Below are 18583 nucleotides of genomic sequence, written 5' to 3' on the forward strand. Positions count from 1 at the left end.
CAAGCATCTGTAACTTCATTACCCATTATCATTATTTATATAGGGGTTGGCAAAAGTAGGTTTGCAACCCCTCAGGACGATTTTCAAAGACTATAAGAATGTGTAAATAGTGAAGGCCAACAATCTGAGCATTTACGAGAGAAGTGCACTGTGCCATTGTGACATTCTTTTGACTTAAAGCTATTGTAATAATCATAACCTCATAACCTGCATGTCTTTTTCCACTTGAACAACTGCAAATCTACTTTTGCCAATCCCTGTATATTGTATTTCTTTTCCACCTAGGCAGTTTGTATATGATATCCTAAAATAACAAACACAATCATATACACACACACAAAACATAAGCTATACACAGTTATCTCTTGCTTTTTGCCACGTGGCACTTTTTATAAAACGTGTTCAGGCACTCTCATTTTTCTTGTAAATATTGTCTTTTATTGTGTTCTTCTATTAATATATCTTTGTCATGGAATTAGAGTATTAGTCTCCAAAGATGTTTAAGAATTTGTGCCAGATCATCCATATTAACCATTTTTGTATTTTATTTTTCCAAAGTTTTATGATGAAAACTTTCAAACCTATAGAAAAGTTGAAATAAGCATAATGAATACTTTCTACTTAGATTCAATAATAGTTAACATTTTACCGTATCTGCTTTATCTCTTTCTGTGTGTGTACACTACTGTTTTTTTTTTAATCCTCACTGGGGATATGATTATTGATTTGAGAGAGAGCGAGAGAGAGAGAGAGAGAGAAACAAACAAACATTGATGTGAGAGAAAAACATCATTGGGTCCTGGATACACCTAACTGGGGATTGAACCTATAACCTAAGTATGTGCCCTGACCAGGAACTGACCCCACAACCTTTTGGTGTGTGAGAGAATGCTCCAACCAACTGACCACCTGGCCAGGGCTACTAGTTGTTTTGTTGTTGTGTTATTGTTGTGGTTGTGTGTGTGTGTTTACTAATCCTTTGACAGCAAATTGAAGACATCATAATATGTTACCTCTATTTTGGTATGTACCTCTTAAGAATTCGAATATTTTGCCCTGGCCACTGTGATTTAGTTCATTGGGCATTGTCCTATGCTTTAAAAGGTTGCTGGTTTGATTCCCAGACAGGGCACACACCTAAGTTTTGGGCTTGATCACTAATAGGGGCATGCAGGATGCAGCCGATGAATGATTCTTTCTTATCATTGATGTTTCCATTTCTCTCCCACTCCCTTCTTCTTTCTCTAAAATCAATTTTTGAAATCTTAAAAAAAAGAAAAAGAAAAAGATATTTTTCTACAAAAGCGTTATCTTATACCTAAGAAAATTAGTAATAAACTTAATGTCATTTAATAACAAGTCCCAGTTGTCCCTAGAATGACTATCATAATTGTTATATTGAACCATGGTCTAATCAGGTTATTAAGTTAACATTCAAGCATATTAGGCAGGTTTTTAATCAAGATCACACTCTTTCTCTCCCCCCGCCCCCCCACACTAAATAAGAATCTGAGCCAGCTTTTTAATGTCCTACATTCAGAATAATGGTTTCCTTGTGCTGTCCTTTAACTTGATCCTCTATTCTTTATTTCCTGTAAAATAATAATTATTTTTATTAGATTTATTTTAAATATTTTTGGCAAGAACACAGGACATGGCCCTGTATTCCTTAATTCATCAAATCAGGGAGCATATTATAATGTAAGATTGTCTGGTATTTACTATTTCAGGTTAACTTTAATTAGCTTGGATGTTAGAGCTTGTTTCACTAATAAGATTAAGTAGCTGCTATTGTAAAAAGCTGTAGATTTCCCCAAATTTAATAAAATATAAAAGGATAAGGAATTTGCTATCCATACCTTATTTTAATGTTTAAAATGATTCGTCTATTTATTAAACCCTTTAAAGATAAAAATACAACTAAAATGTTTATCCATGAAAATTTTAATATTTCCCCAAAATTCTATTTCCTTTTATATAGTTTAACATTTTTTATCTCCTTTCCTATCTGTCATTTAGCAGAAATCATGGAGAAACTAATATTCTAATACCTGCTTTTCTGTCCTTTCCTATTGCTTTACACACTAATTTCCCTTTTACACTAAGTCATTATAGCCAATTATGTTTTTAAGTAAGTCACTTTCAGGAAATGCTTGTGTTGCTGTTGAATTCTAATAGTGCAAAGTAAACTTCAGGTTAAACTTAAAATTATAATGTGAAATGAGACCTAAACTAGTTAATGGTAATTTGCTAAAAATAACTTGAGATATTTTCTATTGTAAATTTTTATTAATTGACACAGTAAGACTTGATTCTTATTTAACGAAATGTTCTCGTGCTTACACTATATTACTCATGGCAGAAAAATGAGTGTTTTGCTGTGATGTGTTATGAAATACATGTGATATCCTAGTTTGTCTACTGACACTGGGGTCTTAAATCTTAAAAAAAGGCCTCCGATGATGCAGAGGAGAGTGGATCACAGGGAAAATTGGTGGAAGCTCTCAGGCAAATGAGAATTAATCATAGGGGAAACTACCGACAACTTCTGGAGGAGATGCTGTCTAGTTACAGGCTAGCTAAAGTAGAGGGAGAAGAAAGCCCTGCTGAACCAGCTGCTGCAGCTCCTTCCTCGAACATTGATGCTGGAAACCCAGTGACAATGCAGGAAAGCCATACTGAATCAGAAAGTGATCTTGCTGACTTAGACAGCTGTAATGAAGATGCAGGGACAAACATGGGTGATGAAAAAGTATGACTTTAATTTGTGGGGATATTTTTGTGATCTTTGATTTGATGGTTTCTACTTAGGAAGTATAATGCGTGCATTTATATAACGATTTTGTTATTTGAATCTTATCTTGGTAACTATCGATAGTTTTATTAATATTCATATAGCCTTGTTTTTTCAGAAGGCCTTTGCATACACCTTTATCAGATAGGTTAAAATCGGCTGTTTATATACTTAGAATTTAATAAAATTGTTATTTCATATTGTATGCCAGAAATGAGGCTACCAGTTATTAAAATCAATAATTAAGTTCATACTAGATAGGTTTAAAAGTTACTGATTAGCAAGATTACATTATGTTGTGAAAAAACTTGTTAATGTAGAATTTTACTGTCTCACAGTATTTTACATATTAGTATACTCATAATAATAAACTTGTAATAAATTTGTGTTTTCTTTAGTAATTTTAGTTCTTCAAAGAATGGCAGATGCTGGCCTGTAATTTTTTTCAAGGATGATGATGTGTGTTTTTTGACTTGTTTATATTTTACATTTCTGTAGTTTTATTTTTAGATTTCTTAGCTATTGGATATGTGGTTATTTTTCCTTTCTCTGTATTCTTTATGAAAAATAATGTTTGAAAAATGTGTATTTTAAGTATAGCATTGATTTGTATATTCTGTATAGCCTAACTACACACATACATCAAAATGTATGTCAATCAAGTGTTCAGAATGAAATTATAAGTGTTTTAAGTTCAAATAAAGCATGTGATATGGAATAATCTTTGAATGTTGTACTTTTTTATTTTATTTTAAACAGGTTTGGTACATTGGAAAAATACCCATTAGAAATTCATTTGTATTTATATAAAATTTAGAAAACTATTGGCTTGGCTTTTTTCATTAAAAGGGGAAAAATTTTGAGAAGTCTTGCTTAAAGAAAAGCTAGTCTGTATCTTATCCCCTTTTTATGGTACACAATATTAAACTTTGGGCAGAATGAACACACATAGACATGTCAGAAAATTGCCATGATGAAGATTGCAAGACTGTCGACTTTGCTATAAGTCTTCATCAGATATTATTAGTTGCAAGAATTATGGGGTATTTTAAATAGTGGCAAATATATGAGTTTTGTTTTTGTTAAAATTGATGTTTAAATACAGATAACTATTAGTCATGTGGGAAACTATTTCTTAAAACAATTATTTTGTGAATGTAGATAATTAACTTTTCTTCATGTTTATACTTATCATGTGTCTAAAGTTGGGTAAGGTGTATCGGAAGTTGAAACTTTGGAATCATTGGAGGTAGCTGATGTTTTGATCTATTTTTTCAATGCTGGAATACTTTTAAGTGGTTTAAAAGGAAGTTATTTGGTGGAAAGGGGAAGAAAAAAACAACCAGTTACCTATCAATACTGGATAGATCTTTGTGTATACACACAATGTACAATACACACATCTCTCTAAAAGTATCTTTTCAAACAAAGGAAGGTAATTTGTTCATCTGATTTGTTTTCTTTTTAAATTCAATCCAACCTGAAAGTGGTATAGGTAAATAATAATAATATTCTTCCTTTTCTTTTCCTGTAGGGTGCTGGAGATCTAGAAGACCCATGGTAGCCTTATAAACTTCTAAAATGCTTTTGATTCTGAAAATTGGGGGAAAAACTTTTAATCACATTTTCTTCAATACAAGGGAAAAATATTCTTGTGGATTCCCAACGTTTTGTGATATGAGCAGAAAATCATTAGCATTTCCCATCATTTGTTCATATTTGTGTTTTCTGATAATTGCCACTTGTAGCATTGCCTGTACTCCAGTATTTTTGCCAACCTCAGGCATACCGATTCCATCTGTATTGAACTATTGGCCCTAGAAACCAACGGAGTTATTTCACCACAAATAATAATTGTGCCTGAGGTGCATGGGAATATAGTTAGCTGTACTTTGAAGATACATTATGGGTTTTTTGTTTTTTTAAACAAGACACACAACATATAAGCATGTAAGAGTAAAGAATTGTATGAGATGTTCTTTTTTTCAGTTCACCAAGTTGAAAGCCTTTTGCAGCTCTGGCTTAAAATTTCATTTGAGCAATCTACTATAGGGTATATATTTATTGTTATTTAAATTTTTTCCAATTTTACCTGTATTACCAAACTGGGTTCCTCAATAATGTCCAAATTGTAATGTTGCCTGCTTCAAGATAAGTGTATTTGGCAATAATATTATAAACCCTTACAAATTTTATGCATGTATCTCCTATATCCTTCAACACACAATAGAAAATCTTTGAAACCAAATGGATTAATTTATGGCTATTTATAATTTGCTTAGACATCTCACTGCTGCAAATTTTTTAAATGATGAGATTTGCCTTTATAATGTAAATTGTGATTTTTGTTTTACATGTGGGTTTCTATAGTTTTAATTTTTCAGCTTTTAAGATACAAGTTTTGTGTAATTTGGTATAAATTTTAATTGTTTACGTTATTTTAAAAGCTCAGAATATCACATTGAAATGACTATAAATACATTTAAAATTATCTATTTTAGAACTAAGGAAATATTACAGAGATATTTTCATGGGTTCAGTAACCTTTCATTTTATAACATTGGGCACGGTACAGAGTGGCTGTCACATAAGGTACTTGAAGATTATTCATTTACTTCTATTTTTACAATAATCTTGAATTCTTTTTGAGTTTTGCATGTATCCAATTAATGCTGAACATGAAGAGTAAAATATTTATCTAAAAGCTATTGGGATAGGAGAAGCAATGAATGTATCCATTTGTACATGGTTCACATGTTGTGGATGCTTTGTAAACACTTCCCTGTATGTTTAAATTGTGTTTCAGCGGGATGTAATTGCCTTTGTGTATAGTTAAGATGAGTCATCATCTGGTCCTGTGTGCAGTGGAATTCATGGTATTTTCTGTAACATTTTCCCGAAGCTGTTTCTGGGGAGCCACACATTCGAATACAGACAGCTTCCTTGATCATTCAATTTATTGTGCACCTGATTTTTGGCCTAAAAGAATTATTGCCACAATATATTTTATTTATTCTTTAGATTTTAGCCTTGTAAGTTAAAGTGCTTTACATGATGATGTTAAAAGCTATTTGTCCCTTTACTGGGTTTAGGGGTTGTTAAAAGAATGAAGAATGCAAAAATGGTTTATTGTTCAACTGTCCACTCTGATCCAATCCTGTACTGACAGTACCTTTCCAGTATGATATTGTGATGTTTCATACAATGCAGTGAACATAACCAACTTGTTACCTAAATAAAGAATTGATAAAAACAGTGTGACATATTACTACTTGGTATGATTTTTAAAAGTAAAAGTCCAGTTTTGAATGTTATTTTAAACATTTTATATAGTTAGAATATTGTGAAATGTTTCATATAGAACTGTGTAGTTAAATTTTAATTCCAGGGAAGAATTAACTAAACTATATAAGACAATACTAATTAAACCCTTTTCCACTTCCATACATTTTTAATACCACTTTACCCTTTCTCTGGGGAGTTTAGTGGCATTGAAATAGCAAAAGAAAAACTCCAGTTTATTAATATGAATTTCCTAGTCCCACTGTTCTCAAACATTTATATTCTTAAAGGTTGAGGCTCCAAAGAATTTTTGCTTTAGTAGGTTATATCTATTGATATTTATTATATTTTTTAAAATTACCTATTAACATTAAGAGCATTATTTTATTTAAAAAAAACAACAACAACATGTTTTCCAAAACAAAAAAATGCTTTTGTTTTATAAATTGGATGGGTTCTCATATCTGCTTTTGCATTCAATCAGTTGTAATATGGCGCTTTTAAGTGTATGCAGAGATCTGACTTCACACACATATGTATTTGGAAGAATATTTCAGTAGTTTTAGATAATTGTGGATACTCTTTGTTACATTACCAAAACTTCAGAACTGGTAGTTTCTTGAAAGTTAGTTGCAGGGTGAAATCTGAAACTATTCAACTTTGTGCTAGTCTGTTAAATTAAAATTTGTTTGACCTATCTTGCAGTTTGATCTACTTTTGCATGATTTAATAACATACATTGGTCATTTATAAAATACTGGTTTGCCAAATCATGCCTTTATTGTTGGGGGTATTACAGCTTTCCTTCCTTCCCTCCCACCCCCCATTGCTTTTCTGCATCATTTCCTACCCAAACATAGGTAATGCATATATATGCATGTAAATCTTTGGCTAATCTCTTCCTGTCCTCTCTCCGCCCTTGCCTCTGAGATTCATCAGACTGTTCCATGTTTCCATGCTTCTTCTTCTATTTTATTCTCCAGTTTATTTTGTTCATTAGATTTCTCATTTGATTTATAAATTGTTAATATTTATTGCTGGTTTTTTTTTTTAAATGTTTTATTGATTTTCCACAGAGAGGAAGGAAGAGGGAAAGAGAGCTAGAAGCATCGATGAGAGAGAAACATCAACCAGCTGCCTCCTACACACCCCCTGCTGGGGATGTGCCTGCAACCAATGTACATGCCCTTGACTGGAATCGAACCTGGGACCTTTCAGTCCACAGACCAACCGACACTCTATCCACTGAGCCAAACCGGTTTCGGCATTTATTGCTGTTTTAAAGTTCATATATTTTATCTTCCTCCTCCTCACCCTCTCGTTTCTCTTATTCAAGAATATCCTTCAACATGTAATACTAGTTTGGTAGTGATTAGCTTCTTTAGCTTTTTGTCTTGTGAAGCTCTTTGACCTTCAATTCTAAATGAGAGCTTTTCTGGGTAGAGTAATCTTGGTTGTAGGTACTTGCTATCCATTACTGAATATTTCTTGCCATTCCCTTCTGACCTGCAAAGTTTTTATTGGAAAATCAGCTGACAGTTGTATGGGTGCTCCCTTGCTGCTTTTAAGATTCTCTCTTTGTCTTTAGCCTTTGGCATTTTAATTATGATGTCTCTTTGTGGGCCTCTTTAAGTTCCTCTTGTTTGGGACTCTCCGTGCTTCCTCTACTTGTAAATCTATTCCTTTCACTGCGTAGGGGGAGTTTTCTGCCATTATTTCTTCAAATAGGTTTTCAATATCTTGCTCTTCTTGCAGTTTCATAATGCAAATATTGGTACGTTTGAAGTTGTCCAAGACGCTCCTTTACACCATCTTCATTTTTTAAATATATATTTTTAGAGAGGAAGGAAGAGAAATAGAGACATAGAAACATGGATGAGATGGAAACACATGAATTGGCTGCCTTTTGCTGGGGATGGATCCCACAACTCTTAACATGTGCCCTGACTGGGAATTAAACCCCTGGTAACAAACTGGTAACCTCTTGGTTCAAGGGTCGCCAATCAACCACTGAGCTAAGCAAGCTGGACTCTTCATATTTTTTGGATTTTTTTTTTTTGTTCTGATAGGGTATTTTTTTGCTTCCTCATATTACAAATCATTGATTTGATTCTTAAGCCCAAGCTAGCACAGGCTATTCATATTAAAAAAACAAAAAAAAGCTGCTGCAAACAGCTTGGGTGGGGCTGTAAATTGCTTGGGGCAAGGGCTCAGGGAATCACCAACGTGGACCAAACTGTGCTCCAGGCTGATGGAGATTCAGATATGGCTGTCAGCTCTGCAAAGGGGAAGTCCCACCATTGGAACGAGGACCCCTATCTGAGAAACAGCCACTCCTGAGTTCCTGATCCAATGCTAGACAATCCAGTACCTCCTCATCTATCCCCGGATCCCCCAAAGCTGCCAGACACAAGTTCTGAGGGATTGAGTTTGAGTAAGTTTGTGTGCTGGCCCTTTAAGAGGAACACTTGGGTCTCAAGCAGCCTCTGTATCACTCAGCCACACTCTCCATTGGTTTTTAGAGGGACTTCTCTTCCCAACTCTGGGACCCCTTGCTCCTCACCAGAGTTGGTGGAGGAGAGCTCCATAGCCGAGAGATCCCTCCCAATTAAAAAAAACAAACACTTGGGCCAAAGCCGGTTTGGCTCAGTGGTAGAGTGTCGGTCTGCAGACTGAAGGGTCCCAGGTTCGATTCTGGTCAAGGGCATGTACATTGGTTGTGCGCACATCCCCGGTAAGGGGCGGGGGGGTACAAGAGGCAGCTGGTTGATGTTTTTCTCTTGACGTTTCTAGTTCTCTATCTCCCTTCCTCTCTGTAAAAAATAAAATATATTCAAAAAACAAAAAACACTTGGATGTCAGACCAACCCATTCCATATCTCCACCCCTTGTACCAGTCTCATGCTTTCTTCTCTAGTTGTAGAACTTCCATTCAGCTTGCTTTCAGGCAGTTCTTAATCATGATTGTATTTTAGTTGTAATTTTGATGTGGTTGTGGGAGGTGGAGAGTAGAGGCATTTACCTACGCCACCATCTTGGTTCTCACCCCAATTCTTTAGAATATCGACATATGCAGTGTTTAAAATTTTTTGTTGATATAACTGATCTCATCAGAAAAAAAATGTTGGGACACTGCCAAGCTCATGGTGATGAATACAGATTTTTCAACAGCTAATTTTCATTTGCAAGGTGAAATTTTAGTATTGGCAACAAATATTGTCATTTTTCCCCCCCTTAAGTGACAGGCTTATTCATTTTAGAACATGTCATTCAAGTAAAACTTGTGTTCTGTAAAAAGTGGCTGGTTCTGCATATCTTGAATAGTAGCATGAAAAGACCATCACACTTCATGTTCTAGAATCAGTACTCTCCTTTCACCATATTTGCTATTAAAAAGATGTATACTCAAGGGTAGAGTCGTAAGGAAATTAACTTTTAGTGCTTAATGAGGACATTGTTAACTGAAACTGACTTGTTTCCCCCTTTTTTCTTTGTGATATATTGTAGTAGTGAAAGTATAATAATGACTAATTTGTTTGGTGCTACCATTCTTATTTGTGCTTAGGTGTCTGCAGTTTTACCTATCATTTCTTTTGCACAATCAGTGCAAGTGTCAGTATAAATAAGTAAATAAGAAAGTAAATAAATTTGCCAAGGCCAGTATGTCTTGGTATGATCATTGTCCTGTACACTGGAAGGTGGCAGGTTCAGTTCCTTGTCTCAGGGCACATACCCAGGTTTTGAGTTTGATCCCTGGTGCATGAAGGGAGATGGATGTTTCTCACATTAATGTTTCTTTCCCTCTCTCTAAAAAATTCAATAAAAAACTAGTGTTAAGAAAATAGTTTGATTTCATGGACCTCCTTAAAAGGTTCTCTGGGCCCCCAGATTTTTAGAATTGCTGCCCTCATCCCTTTGGAGACGATCTGTTCATTTATTTGAAACATCTCAGTATAATAGTAAGTGAATGTTAAAACACAGATGTGACAAAATCTACTTGGTGGTGTGTGTGGGCCAGTGGTGGTTACTATTACACTCGAACTTAGAAAGCAAGATTATAAAGGTCTAATCTTTAGTATTATACTTTTCTCTCTCAGTATTTCTTTGATGGGTTTTGACTTAGAAAATTTATGATTTAAGGTTAACAATAGTTTTATGTGGCATATATTAAGGTCATTTTAATCTTTTTAGGTATCTTTAGTTACTATAGATTTGTGTTATTAAGAAGGTCTTCTAATTGAATTTTTAAGTCCATGTCTTAAAATCATTTTACTATGGCTGAGATATATTAGGTCAACAATATTAAGATAGGACTTTTTAAGTGACAATTAAGTGGATCATGGCTTTATGCTGAAGGTTTTGGTTTCTTTTGGTTAGGTTCTTCAGTTATAACACTTTAGAAGCTTATTACTTGAGGTTTTGCTTTTAAATGTTTTTGGGTAGCCGGAAGTCACTACAACTCTTGTTTCACCTTGTCAGTTTTCTTTTTAGAATCTGTGATTCAGTTGAGTTTTGATCTGTTCATGGTGCTGTCAGGTTCTCTCCAACCAGTTAACTAGACATTTAGTCCTCATAAGAAACCATAACAAAATTTAAAACTAAGATGAAAGTTGCCAGTGTGGAAACAAAATATCAACAGACCTGTCTTTGTTTGGGCTTCTTTCTTATCTAATATAGCAAATATTGAAATGTTAAGTTGCATATAAGTACAATTTATGTTCAAGAGTTAATTTTTTTAAATTGAGGCTTGCTTTTTAAAAAAATATGTTTTTATTGATTTTTTACAGAGAAGAAGAGAGAGGAGAGGGATAGAGAGAACATTGATCAGCTGCCTCTTGCACACCCCCTGCTGGGGATGTGCCCACAACCAAGGTATATGCTCTTGAGCGGAATCGAACCCAGGACCTTTCAGTCCACAGGCCAACGCTCTATCCAGTGAGCCAAACCGGTTTCGGCAAGAGTTAATTTCTTAATGTGAAAAGTAGATGAGAGTATTTGTTTTTGCTCATTGTCTTAGTGATTTATTGTGGTCTAGAAGTATAGCTACTAAAATAGGGTAAGATGCTTTTCAGGCAGCACCACTACCAATTCTCACTTCTTGCTGGGTTGTTTTTGTTTGTTTTGTTTTTGGCTATGGAACCTTCTCCCCCTTATTTTCTGTTTCAGTATTATTCTATCTGGCAAACACTTAACTATATTACTTGCCACTCAGATGTAACTGACAGTTCTGCTCTTAAAATTCAGGCATGGGGGTTCGTAATCTGGTGTTAGGAGGTTAATTATTCTATCTCTTCATATCCAGTACTCCAATGGAGTACAAAAGAATCATAACTTTTATATATGGGTAGAAGCAAAGGTTTGGGACATTTTTTTCTTAACTAAAAACCCTAATTTATAATATTGGCAACAGTGATTTCTTTAGTGATTTAAGTCTGCACTACAAATGTCGTCTTATATTCTTCCCATATAATATCTACTTGTAAGAAAATACTTGGGCTGAAACCAGTTTGGCTTAGTGGATAGAGCATTGGCCTGTGGATTGAGGGGTCCCAGGTTCGATTCCAGTCAAGTGCATGTGCCTTGGTTGCGGGCACATCCCCATTAAGGGTGTACAGGAGGCAGCTGATTGATGTTTCATTCTCATAAAAGTTTCTGGCTCTATCCCTCTCCCTCTCTAAAAAATCAATAAAAATATGTTTGTTGGTTTTTTAAAAAAAGAAGAAAATACTTGGGCATGTATTTGAAGTGAAGAGGACTGGTACAATCCAAGAATTCCCCTAATAAATGGGCCTGATACCTCATTTCCTCTCTCGGGTTGTTTACACTTGCTTTTACTTGTGCTTTATTTAGAAGGCCCTGGATTTGTTTTCATGAGATTCTGCCTATGGATAAGCATTTTTTAAAGTAAATTGACATAATATAAAGCCTATTTTAAATACTTCTATTTAATATTTGCTATTAAAATTGATCTTAGACAAGACTGCTTGTAATTATTATGGCACTTTGAAACTATTAAAGTACACTCCCAAATTGAAGGTGACCGGATTTTATTCCTGGGGTTACAGTTTCTTTAGGAAGCTACAAAACTGTTTCTGAAGAGCTCAATTTTAAAATTAAGTGCATTCAAAATAAACTAATAGTTTTAAGCATTTTCAGGAAGTTCAAACTCTTCCCAATATGATGTCCTTTCCAGAGGAAATTACCAGGGTCCCCACTCTCAACCTCCAGAGCAGTTCTACTTTTGTATGTTGACTTGTTGGGATTCCAGTTAAGATTTCATTTGAATAAACGTTCTTTGACTTTGAAAAGTTTGAAAGCCACTAGGCTCAGAGAGTATAAATATAACTAGACAAATGAAACAAGACAGTTAAGTTACTTTTTTATAAGAAAGGCAACAGTAAGAGCAGTTACTCTGGGCTGTGAGGGATATTTGCAGATTTCTATTTGGTGACTTACCCAAGTATTGAGATATTTTGTTACATAGGGTGTCCCAAATAAGTGTATACACATTTTGAATGATTATAAAGTCAATGTTTATTAACATACAGTTCATTTTCAAAATTTAAAAGAATCTCCAGAAGTGAATAATTTTCTTTTTGTCAATGCTTATTTTCAAACCGATGACCATTCTGGTCCAGGCACTGCTGATATTTCAAAGCAATGGAATTGCAAACATAAAGAATCATTTTGTTCGATATTTGTGCGCCCTCAACTTGTCAACTGTTGCCATTTTTTAACTGTAAAATAGATTTTATGTATTCTCGTAAAAGGGTCTAGTTGGTAAATTTTCTTTGTTCAAAGAGTCTAGCTTTATCCATTATTTCAAGTCAGTTAAATCTGAAAAGGATGAATGTTTCCCCCAAATGTATAAACACTTGGAATAATTATAAAGGCAGTGATTATACTTTAACCGAGTTTTAAAACTTCCAGTAGCATTTTAGGATGTGTCTCTCTCGTCACAGCGATGTTTATTTCCACTCGGTCCTCCACTCTCTCTAGAAAGCAATGGAAAAAATATCCTCAGGTGATGATTAAGAAATAAACAACAAATAAAAAAATCCAAGCAGTTTTCTTTTCCTGCGGTGCTTATTGAAATGGAGAGAAGGCCTAGCTTTGCTTCCTTAGGCCGTGAGCCATCTTCAATACTTGGAAAACAGAACGCTGAAACAAACATCAAGTTCCAAGTATATGTCCTTTATGTGAAAGCTTAAATCTCCAAAACTTATTCCAAAATGCATTCCTTCCCCGTCCCCCGTTTTAACAACTTTGAAATTGAGAAGCATCTTAGGTCAGTGGAATCTTACAGTTGCCACCGGCTAGGCAGCTGTCCTGGCACAGTAGTACCAAAGTAGTCACAGCTATCCACATTTCAGTTCCATAACTGGTTTTTGTATGCTGTTGGAATTGTGTTAAGTTTAAATGCTTAGAATGTCTTCAAAATGATTATGTAAGATTTAACGTAGAAGCAAAGTTTTGTGTAAGCAAAATTCAGAAACAAGATTTTTGTTAATCTGTCTTAAAATGTATTACAATAAATGTAATCAATCCTAAGTGTTATTAAAACATTTCGTAGTTTAATTGGAAACATTTTTCTTAGTTATATATAAAAGATGGAATCTTAGAGTTGAGGGTATATATAATGTATAATTTATAGACACACTAGATACCCAATGCACAAAATTTGTGCAAGAGTAGGCCTTCCTTCCCCTGGCTGCCCGCACCGGCTTCCCTTCCCTCTGGCATCTGGGAACTGGGCTTCCCTCGAGGCCCTAGTTTCGTCCAGAAGGACATCCAGCCTAATTAGCATATTACTCTTATTATAGATAGTTGTATAAAATATGCTTGGGAGTACACAATAATTTAGGACAGTACTTCAGAAGCATTGGGAAATGTGAGGTTTTTACTTTTTTCCTTCTCCCTGAAAAATAAAGATAGCAAAATGCTAACATGTTTGTTAAATCTGGGTAATAGGTAAGGGTATCATCATATTTTGGATGTTTGAATTTTTAATAAAATTGAATTAAAAAATTAAATACAGAAACTAATTGAATTTTAGTGGTCATGAGTTGCCTTCCAAGAAGAAGGTACCATTTTATAATCCCAACAATATACAAAAATGTCCATGATTTCTGCTTTCTTGTCAGGCTGGGTAAAAATAAATTATGAAGTTTTCATTTAATTTTCAATTATTTGATTATCAGTGAGACTGAACATTTTCTCTATATGTATTTGATTAAAGCTTGTTTACATATGTTGCGTATTTTCCATAAACATTTATCGTGTTATTATTTGTGAGAGCTCTTTATATATTTAGGAAATTAACCAATGATATCATCCTTCTATCACGTCATGAATTATTCTCAATTCACCCCTTTCCTTTTAACAATTTTTTGAAAATAAGGATATTGAGGAATGAGACCAAGAACAAAGCTGTTGAATAATCTGAAATGACATAATTTCTGAAAAACTACAATCTCAGTAGCATAGGTTCCTCCTACTCCAAATTTTATATTATGCTTCTCTGTTTCTGTTTCAGTGCTTTTTCTTATACAATAACATTTTGTTTCTATGTCAACTTCTCCTGCAGACAGAGTAAAGGCTCTTTCTACTCAGTGTAATTGCAGAGGTGCTAGAGAGGGCTAAAATGCTCTCTGATGTAAAAAGTACTGGGTACCTCTCTTTAGTAAAAAAATACTGCCTTTTATTCTTCCATATACCATTTTAAGTCAAATATAGTAGGTTTTATTTTTTTTTATGTCTTTTTAAAACCTGAAAAAATTTACAGCAAACTGCAAAGATCTTCACTGTTCAAGTTAAGTTTTGAGAAGTGTCTTAGTTTTACATTCAAAATATTTAGAATTTTATCCTTTTCCTTTAACAGTTTCAAACTACAATTGTATACTTAGACGATCTTTTAACATTCTGAGTAAGTAAATATTTACATCTTTTATTTTATGACTTTGGCCTTTTGAAATTATGTATACAATACAAAAAGAACTCATTTTGGGTTTTGCTACAGGGCAAAGATCTAATGTAATATTTTCTATTATCCCTTTATATCATCTAATACTTAAGCTGGTTTTAGTTCATTTCTTTGAAAATTCCCTCTTACTATAGGGCATTTTCTTGTATACTATTATGCTTGAATGTTTATGAGCATTCTATTTCATTGCTTTGTATATTTTATTATCTAGTAAAGAAATTTTCTCTTACTAGTCTACTTTAACAAATTTTTAATATTTATTATTCCAAATAAACTTTTTAATAACTTGGCCAAGATTTTCCTAGCAGATGAAAATCCTGTGAATGTGGAATTGTTATAAGTGTAGATTGATATAGGGGTCATTCATGTTTTTAGCAGCGATCTATTCCAGGGAAATGCTGCATCTTAATATTTGTATGGGTATTTCTTTAATGCCCCTAGTGTTATTTTGTAGTTTTCTGCCTATGTTCTACACATTTATTAAATTAATTCCTTATTATTTTATATTTATTACTGTTAAGAATGAATCATTTACCCCAATACATTTTTAATCTTTATTGTTGAGAGTCTTGCAGAAGCCCCTCCTTTTGTTCCCCCATTGCCCTTTTCCACCCCTATAGATATATACCCCCTCCCAATACATTTTAAATTCGTATCTTAATAGACAAGTTCTTTAATTGCTGACAAAAACAAAAGTTTCAATTTCTATCATTCCCACCAGATGGCAGTCTTGGACACATCCATCTGTTAAACCTGCTGAGGCTCTGAGGACAAGAAAGGCAGAGTGGCTGGCAGACCTTCCAAAAGTACAAGGACAAAAAGTTTTTTCATAAACCTAAAAGTGAACTCAACATTATGTAAATTACTGCTATTAACCATTACTCTTATAACCCACTAATGGGGGCAATGAAGATACTGTCATTGGGCCCTTAAATATCATATTTTTCTCTGCCCATGGAATAAACACCTGTGGCTTCTTGGCAGTATTTCTGGTTTTATTCTAGGGATGCTCATAGCTAAAGGCAGGCTTTAATCTGACATTATTGTTTCTCTTCTCCAAAAAGCACCATGTAAATGAGAAGTTACAGGATTTCTAAATGTGTATCTTAGGACTAGTTTTTAATGATTCCTGGGTGTCTTCTGAAATGAAGAACAGAGTTTATAAAATTAATATAAAGGGAAGTAGGTTCATAGCTGGTTTATTCTACATGACTACAAATCTTAATACCCCCTTAAATTTAGACACCTTTTGGCTTAATTTAGATGACTTTGAAGACCTATGTTGAGGATTAGAGAAGGTAGTGAATTTCTTGGTCAGGTAAGGATTTTCAAATATTTTCTCATCTACTTTTCCCAGTCACCAAAAAATAGTTCTTTTGGGTAATAATATATCACAGGTATGCACTTTTCTTTTTTTTCTTTTTCTTTTTCTTTTTCTTTTTTTTTTACAATTCCAATTGTCTATTTACTTTTATATAATCAGGGAGTAGTAAGTTGCACAATAATTGTATATTCCCTTTCTGAGATTATATTTTTAATCTGAGATTGAAAGATGCAAGAAAGTATGGTAAGAAAAAGAAACACATATTTAGCCCTTGAGCACAAAGATAAGCCAACATAAATTCATGGTTTTCCAAAGAAAATTTATATAAATATTCTAGGAGGTAATATATCAAAAAAATTAAATTACAGTTGACCCCTTTTAATTTTATTGAGGTGACATTGGTTAGTAAAATTATATAGATTTCAAGTACACAACTCTATAATGCATTATCTGCCTATTGCATTGTGTTTGCCCTCCAAAGCCAAGTCTCCTTCCCATTACCATATTTTTTACCCCCTCTGCCCTGTGTTACCACCTCCCCTCTTCCTCTCTCCCCTTCTAGTAACCACCAAACTGTTGTCTATGTCTTGAGTTTTTGTCTTGTTTGTTCACTTGTTGCTTTCAGTTTTTATCCTACATATAATTGAAATGATATGGTCTTGACTTTTTCTGTTAGCCATTTCACTTAGCATGATATTCTCAAGGTCCATTCATATTGTCAAAAATGCATTATTTCATCTTTTCTTATGGCTGAGTAATATTCCATTGTACCACATCTTCTTTATCCAATCTACCAAAAACACTTTGTTTCCATGTCTTAGAAGTAGATAATTCCGTTTAGGAAAAACCATGGAAAAGTTTCCTTTCATTTTTCCATCTCTGGATAATTCTATGATGTGGTTTTGTAGAATAGCCAGTTTCTTTAGTGTCTTTCATTGATTTACTCATGCTTTATGTAATCTCTGAGAATGAATATTGAAATAGACTTACAGGAATCTCGGCTCTGTAGTACTGGTGCCTAAAGATTGCTTGTAGTTCTGAGGCATCTTTAAGGCAGAATTGGAATTAATTAGACTTAGATTCATGCCACACATTTCCAGAAAGTTAGAGGTAACCTAAATTGTATCAATAAAACAATAAGTTAAATGCACCTGAAAGGTGAGCTATGTAAAATTATCTTTGAAAAGGAAGGAATTCCTTTCTAATAACTCATTTGTATTATCTTTATATGTATAACTAGAGGCCTGGTGCACGAAATTTGTGCACGGGGGCAGGGGGACTCAGCCCAGCCTGAACCCTCTCCATTCTGGGACCCCTCGAGGAATGTCTAACTGTCCTCTCACAGTCCAGGACTGCTGGCCCCACTGCTCGCCTGCCTGCCTTCCTGATTGCCCCTAAGCACTCCTGCCTGCCAGCCTGATAACCCCCTAACCACTCCCATGCCAGCCTGATTAATGTCTAACTGCTCCCCTGCCAGCCTGTTTGCCCCCAACTTCCCTCCTCTGCTGGCCTGGTCACCCCTGACTGCCCTCCCCTTCAGGCTTGAATGCCCCCAACTGCCCTTCCTTACAGGCCTGGTCCCCCCCCCCCCCCACTTCCCTTCCTTGCTCGCCATCTTGTGGTGGCCATCTTGTGTCCACATGGGGCAGCCATCTTTGACCACATGGCCATCTTGTGTGTGGAAGTGATGGTCAATTTGCATATTACTTTTTTATTAGAAAGGATAGAGGCCTGGTGTACAGGTTTGGGGCCTGCTGGTTTGATCCTGTCTTGGATCAGAGTGGGGGTTCCTTTGGCGCATGAAGCAGCCTGAGCGAGGGGCCTGTGGTGGTTTGCAGGCCAGCCATGCCCCCTGGCAACCCAAGCAGAGGACCTGGTATCTGGGATACCTTCTGTTATTGAAACTTTGTAGCCTTGAGTGGAGTCCAGTGCCGACCAGGGTGTGCAGAAAGCTTGGCTTCCTACGTTGCCGGAGAAACTGAAGCCTCTTGTTCGCTCTGTGGATGCAGCCTTTTTTTTTTTTTTTTTTTGAGGGGGGGTTTATTTATCTTCTATAATTGAAACTCTGTAGCCTTGAGTGGAATCCATGGCTGGCCAGGGTGTGCGGAAAGCTTGGCTTCCTCCATTGCCAGGGAAACCCAAGCCTCCTGCTCGCTCCATGACCACTGCCATCTTGGTTGGGTTAATTTGCATACTCCTG

General features: G+C 35.0%; 1 protein-coding gene across 6 annotated transcripts in view; it reads left to right on the forward strand.

Annotated features, from left to right (window-relative positions):
• Positions 1-16042, forward strand: part of PPM1B (protein phosphatase, Mg2+/Mn2+ dependent 1B) — a 67912-nt gene extending 51870 nt beyond the window's left edge. For 2 of the 6 annotated variants that reach the window (XM_036435191.2, XM_045580705.1), the window contains exon 6: positions 2453-3518. In XM_036435191.2, the coding sequence (XP_036291084.1) occupies positions 2453-2758 (306 nt within the window). In that variant the 3' untranslated portion in view covers positions 2759-3518. Of the gene's footprint in view, positions 1-587; positions 612-2452; positions 3519-4328; positions 6427-14957; positions 15003-15780 lie in introns of those variants that run through there. The other 4 variants (XM_036435192.2, XM_036435194.2, XM_036435193.2 and 1 more) reach the window with 4 other exon arrangements.
• Positions 16043-18583: the final 2541 nt, after the last annotated feature.

This window comes from Pipistrellus kuhlii, unplaced genomic scaffold (assembly GCF_014108245.1).
Source record: "Pipistrellus kuhlii isolate mPipKuh1 unplaced genomic scaffold, mPipKuh1.p scaffold_m20_p_13, whole genome shotgun sequence".
Classification (NCBI taxonomy): Eukaryota; Metazoa; Chordata; class Mammalia; order Chiroptera; family Vespertilionidae; genus Pipistrellus; species Pipistrellus kuhlii.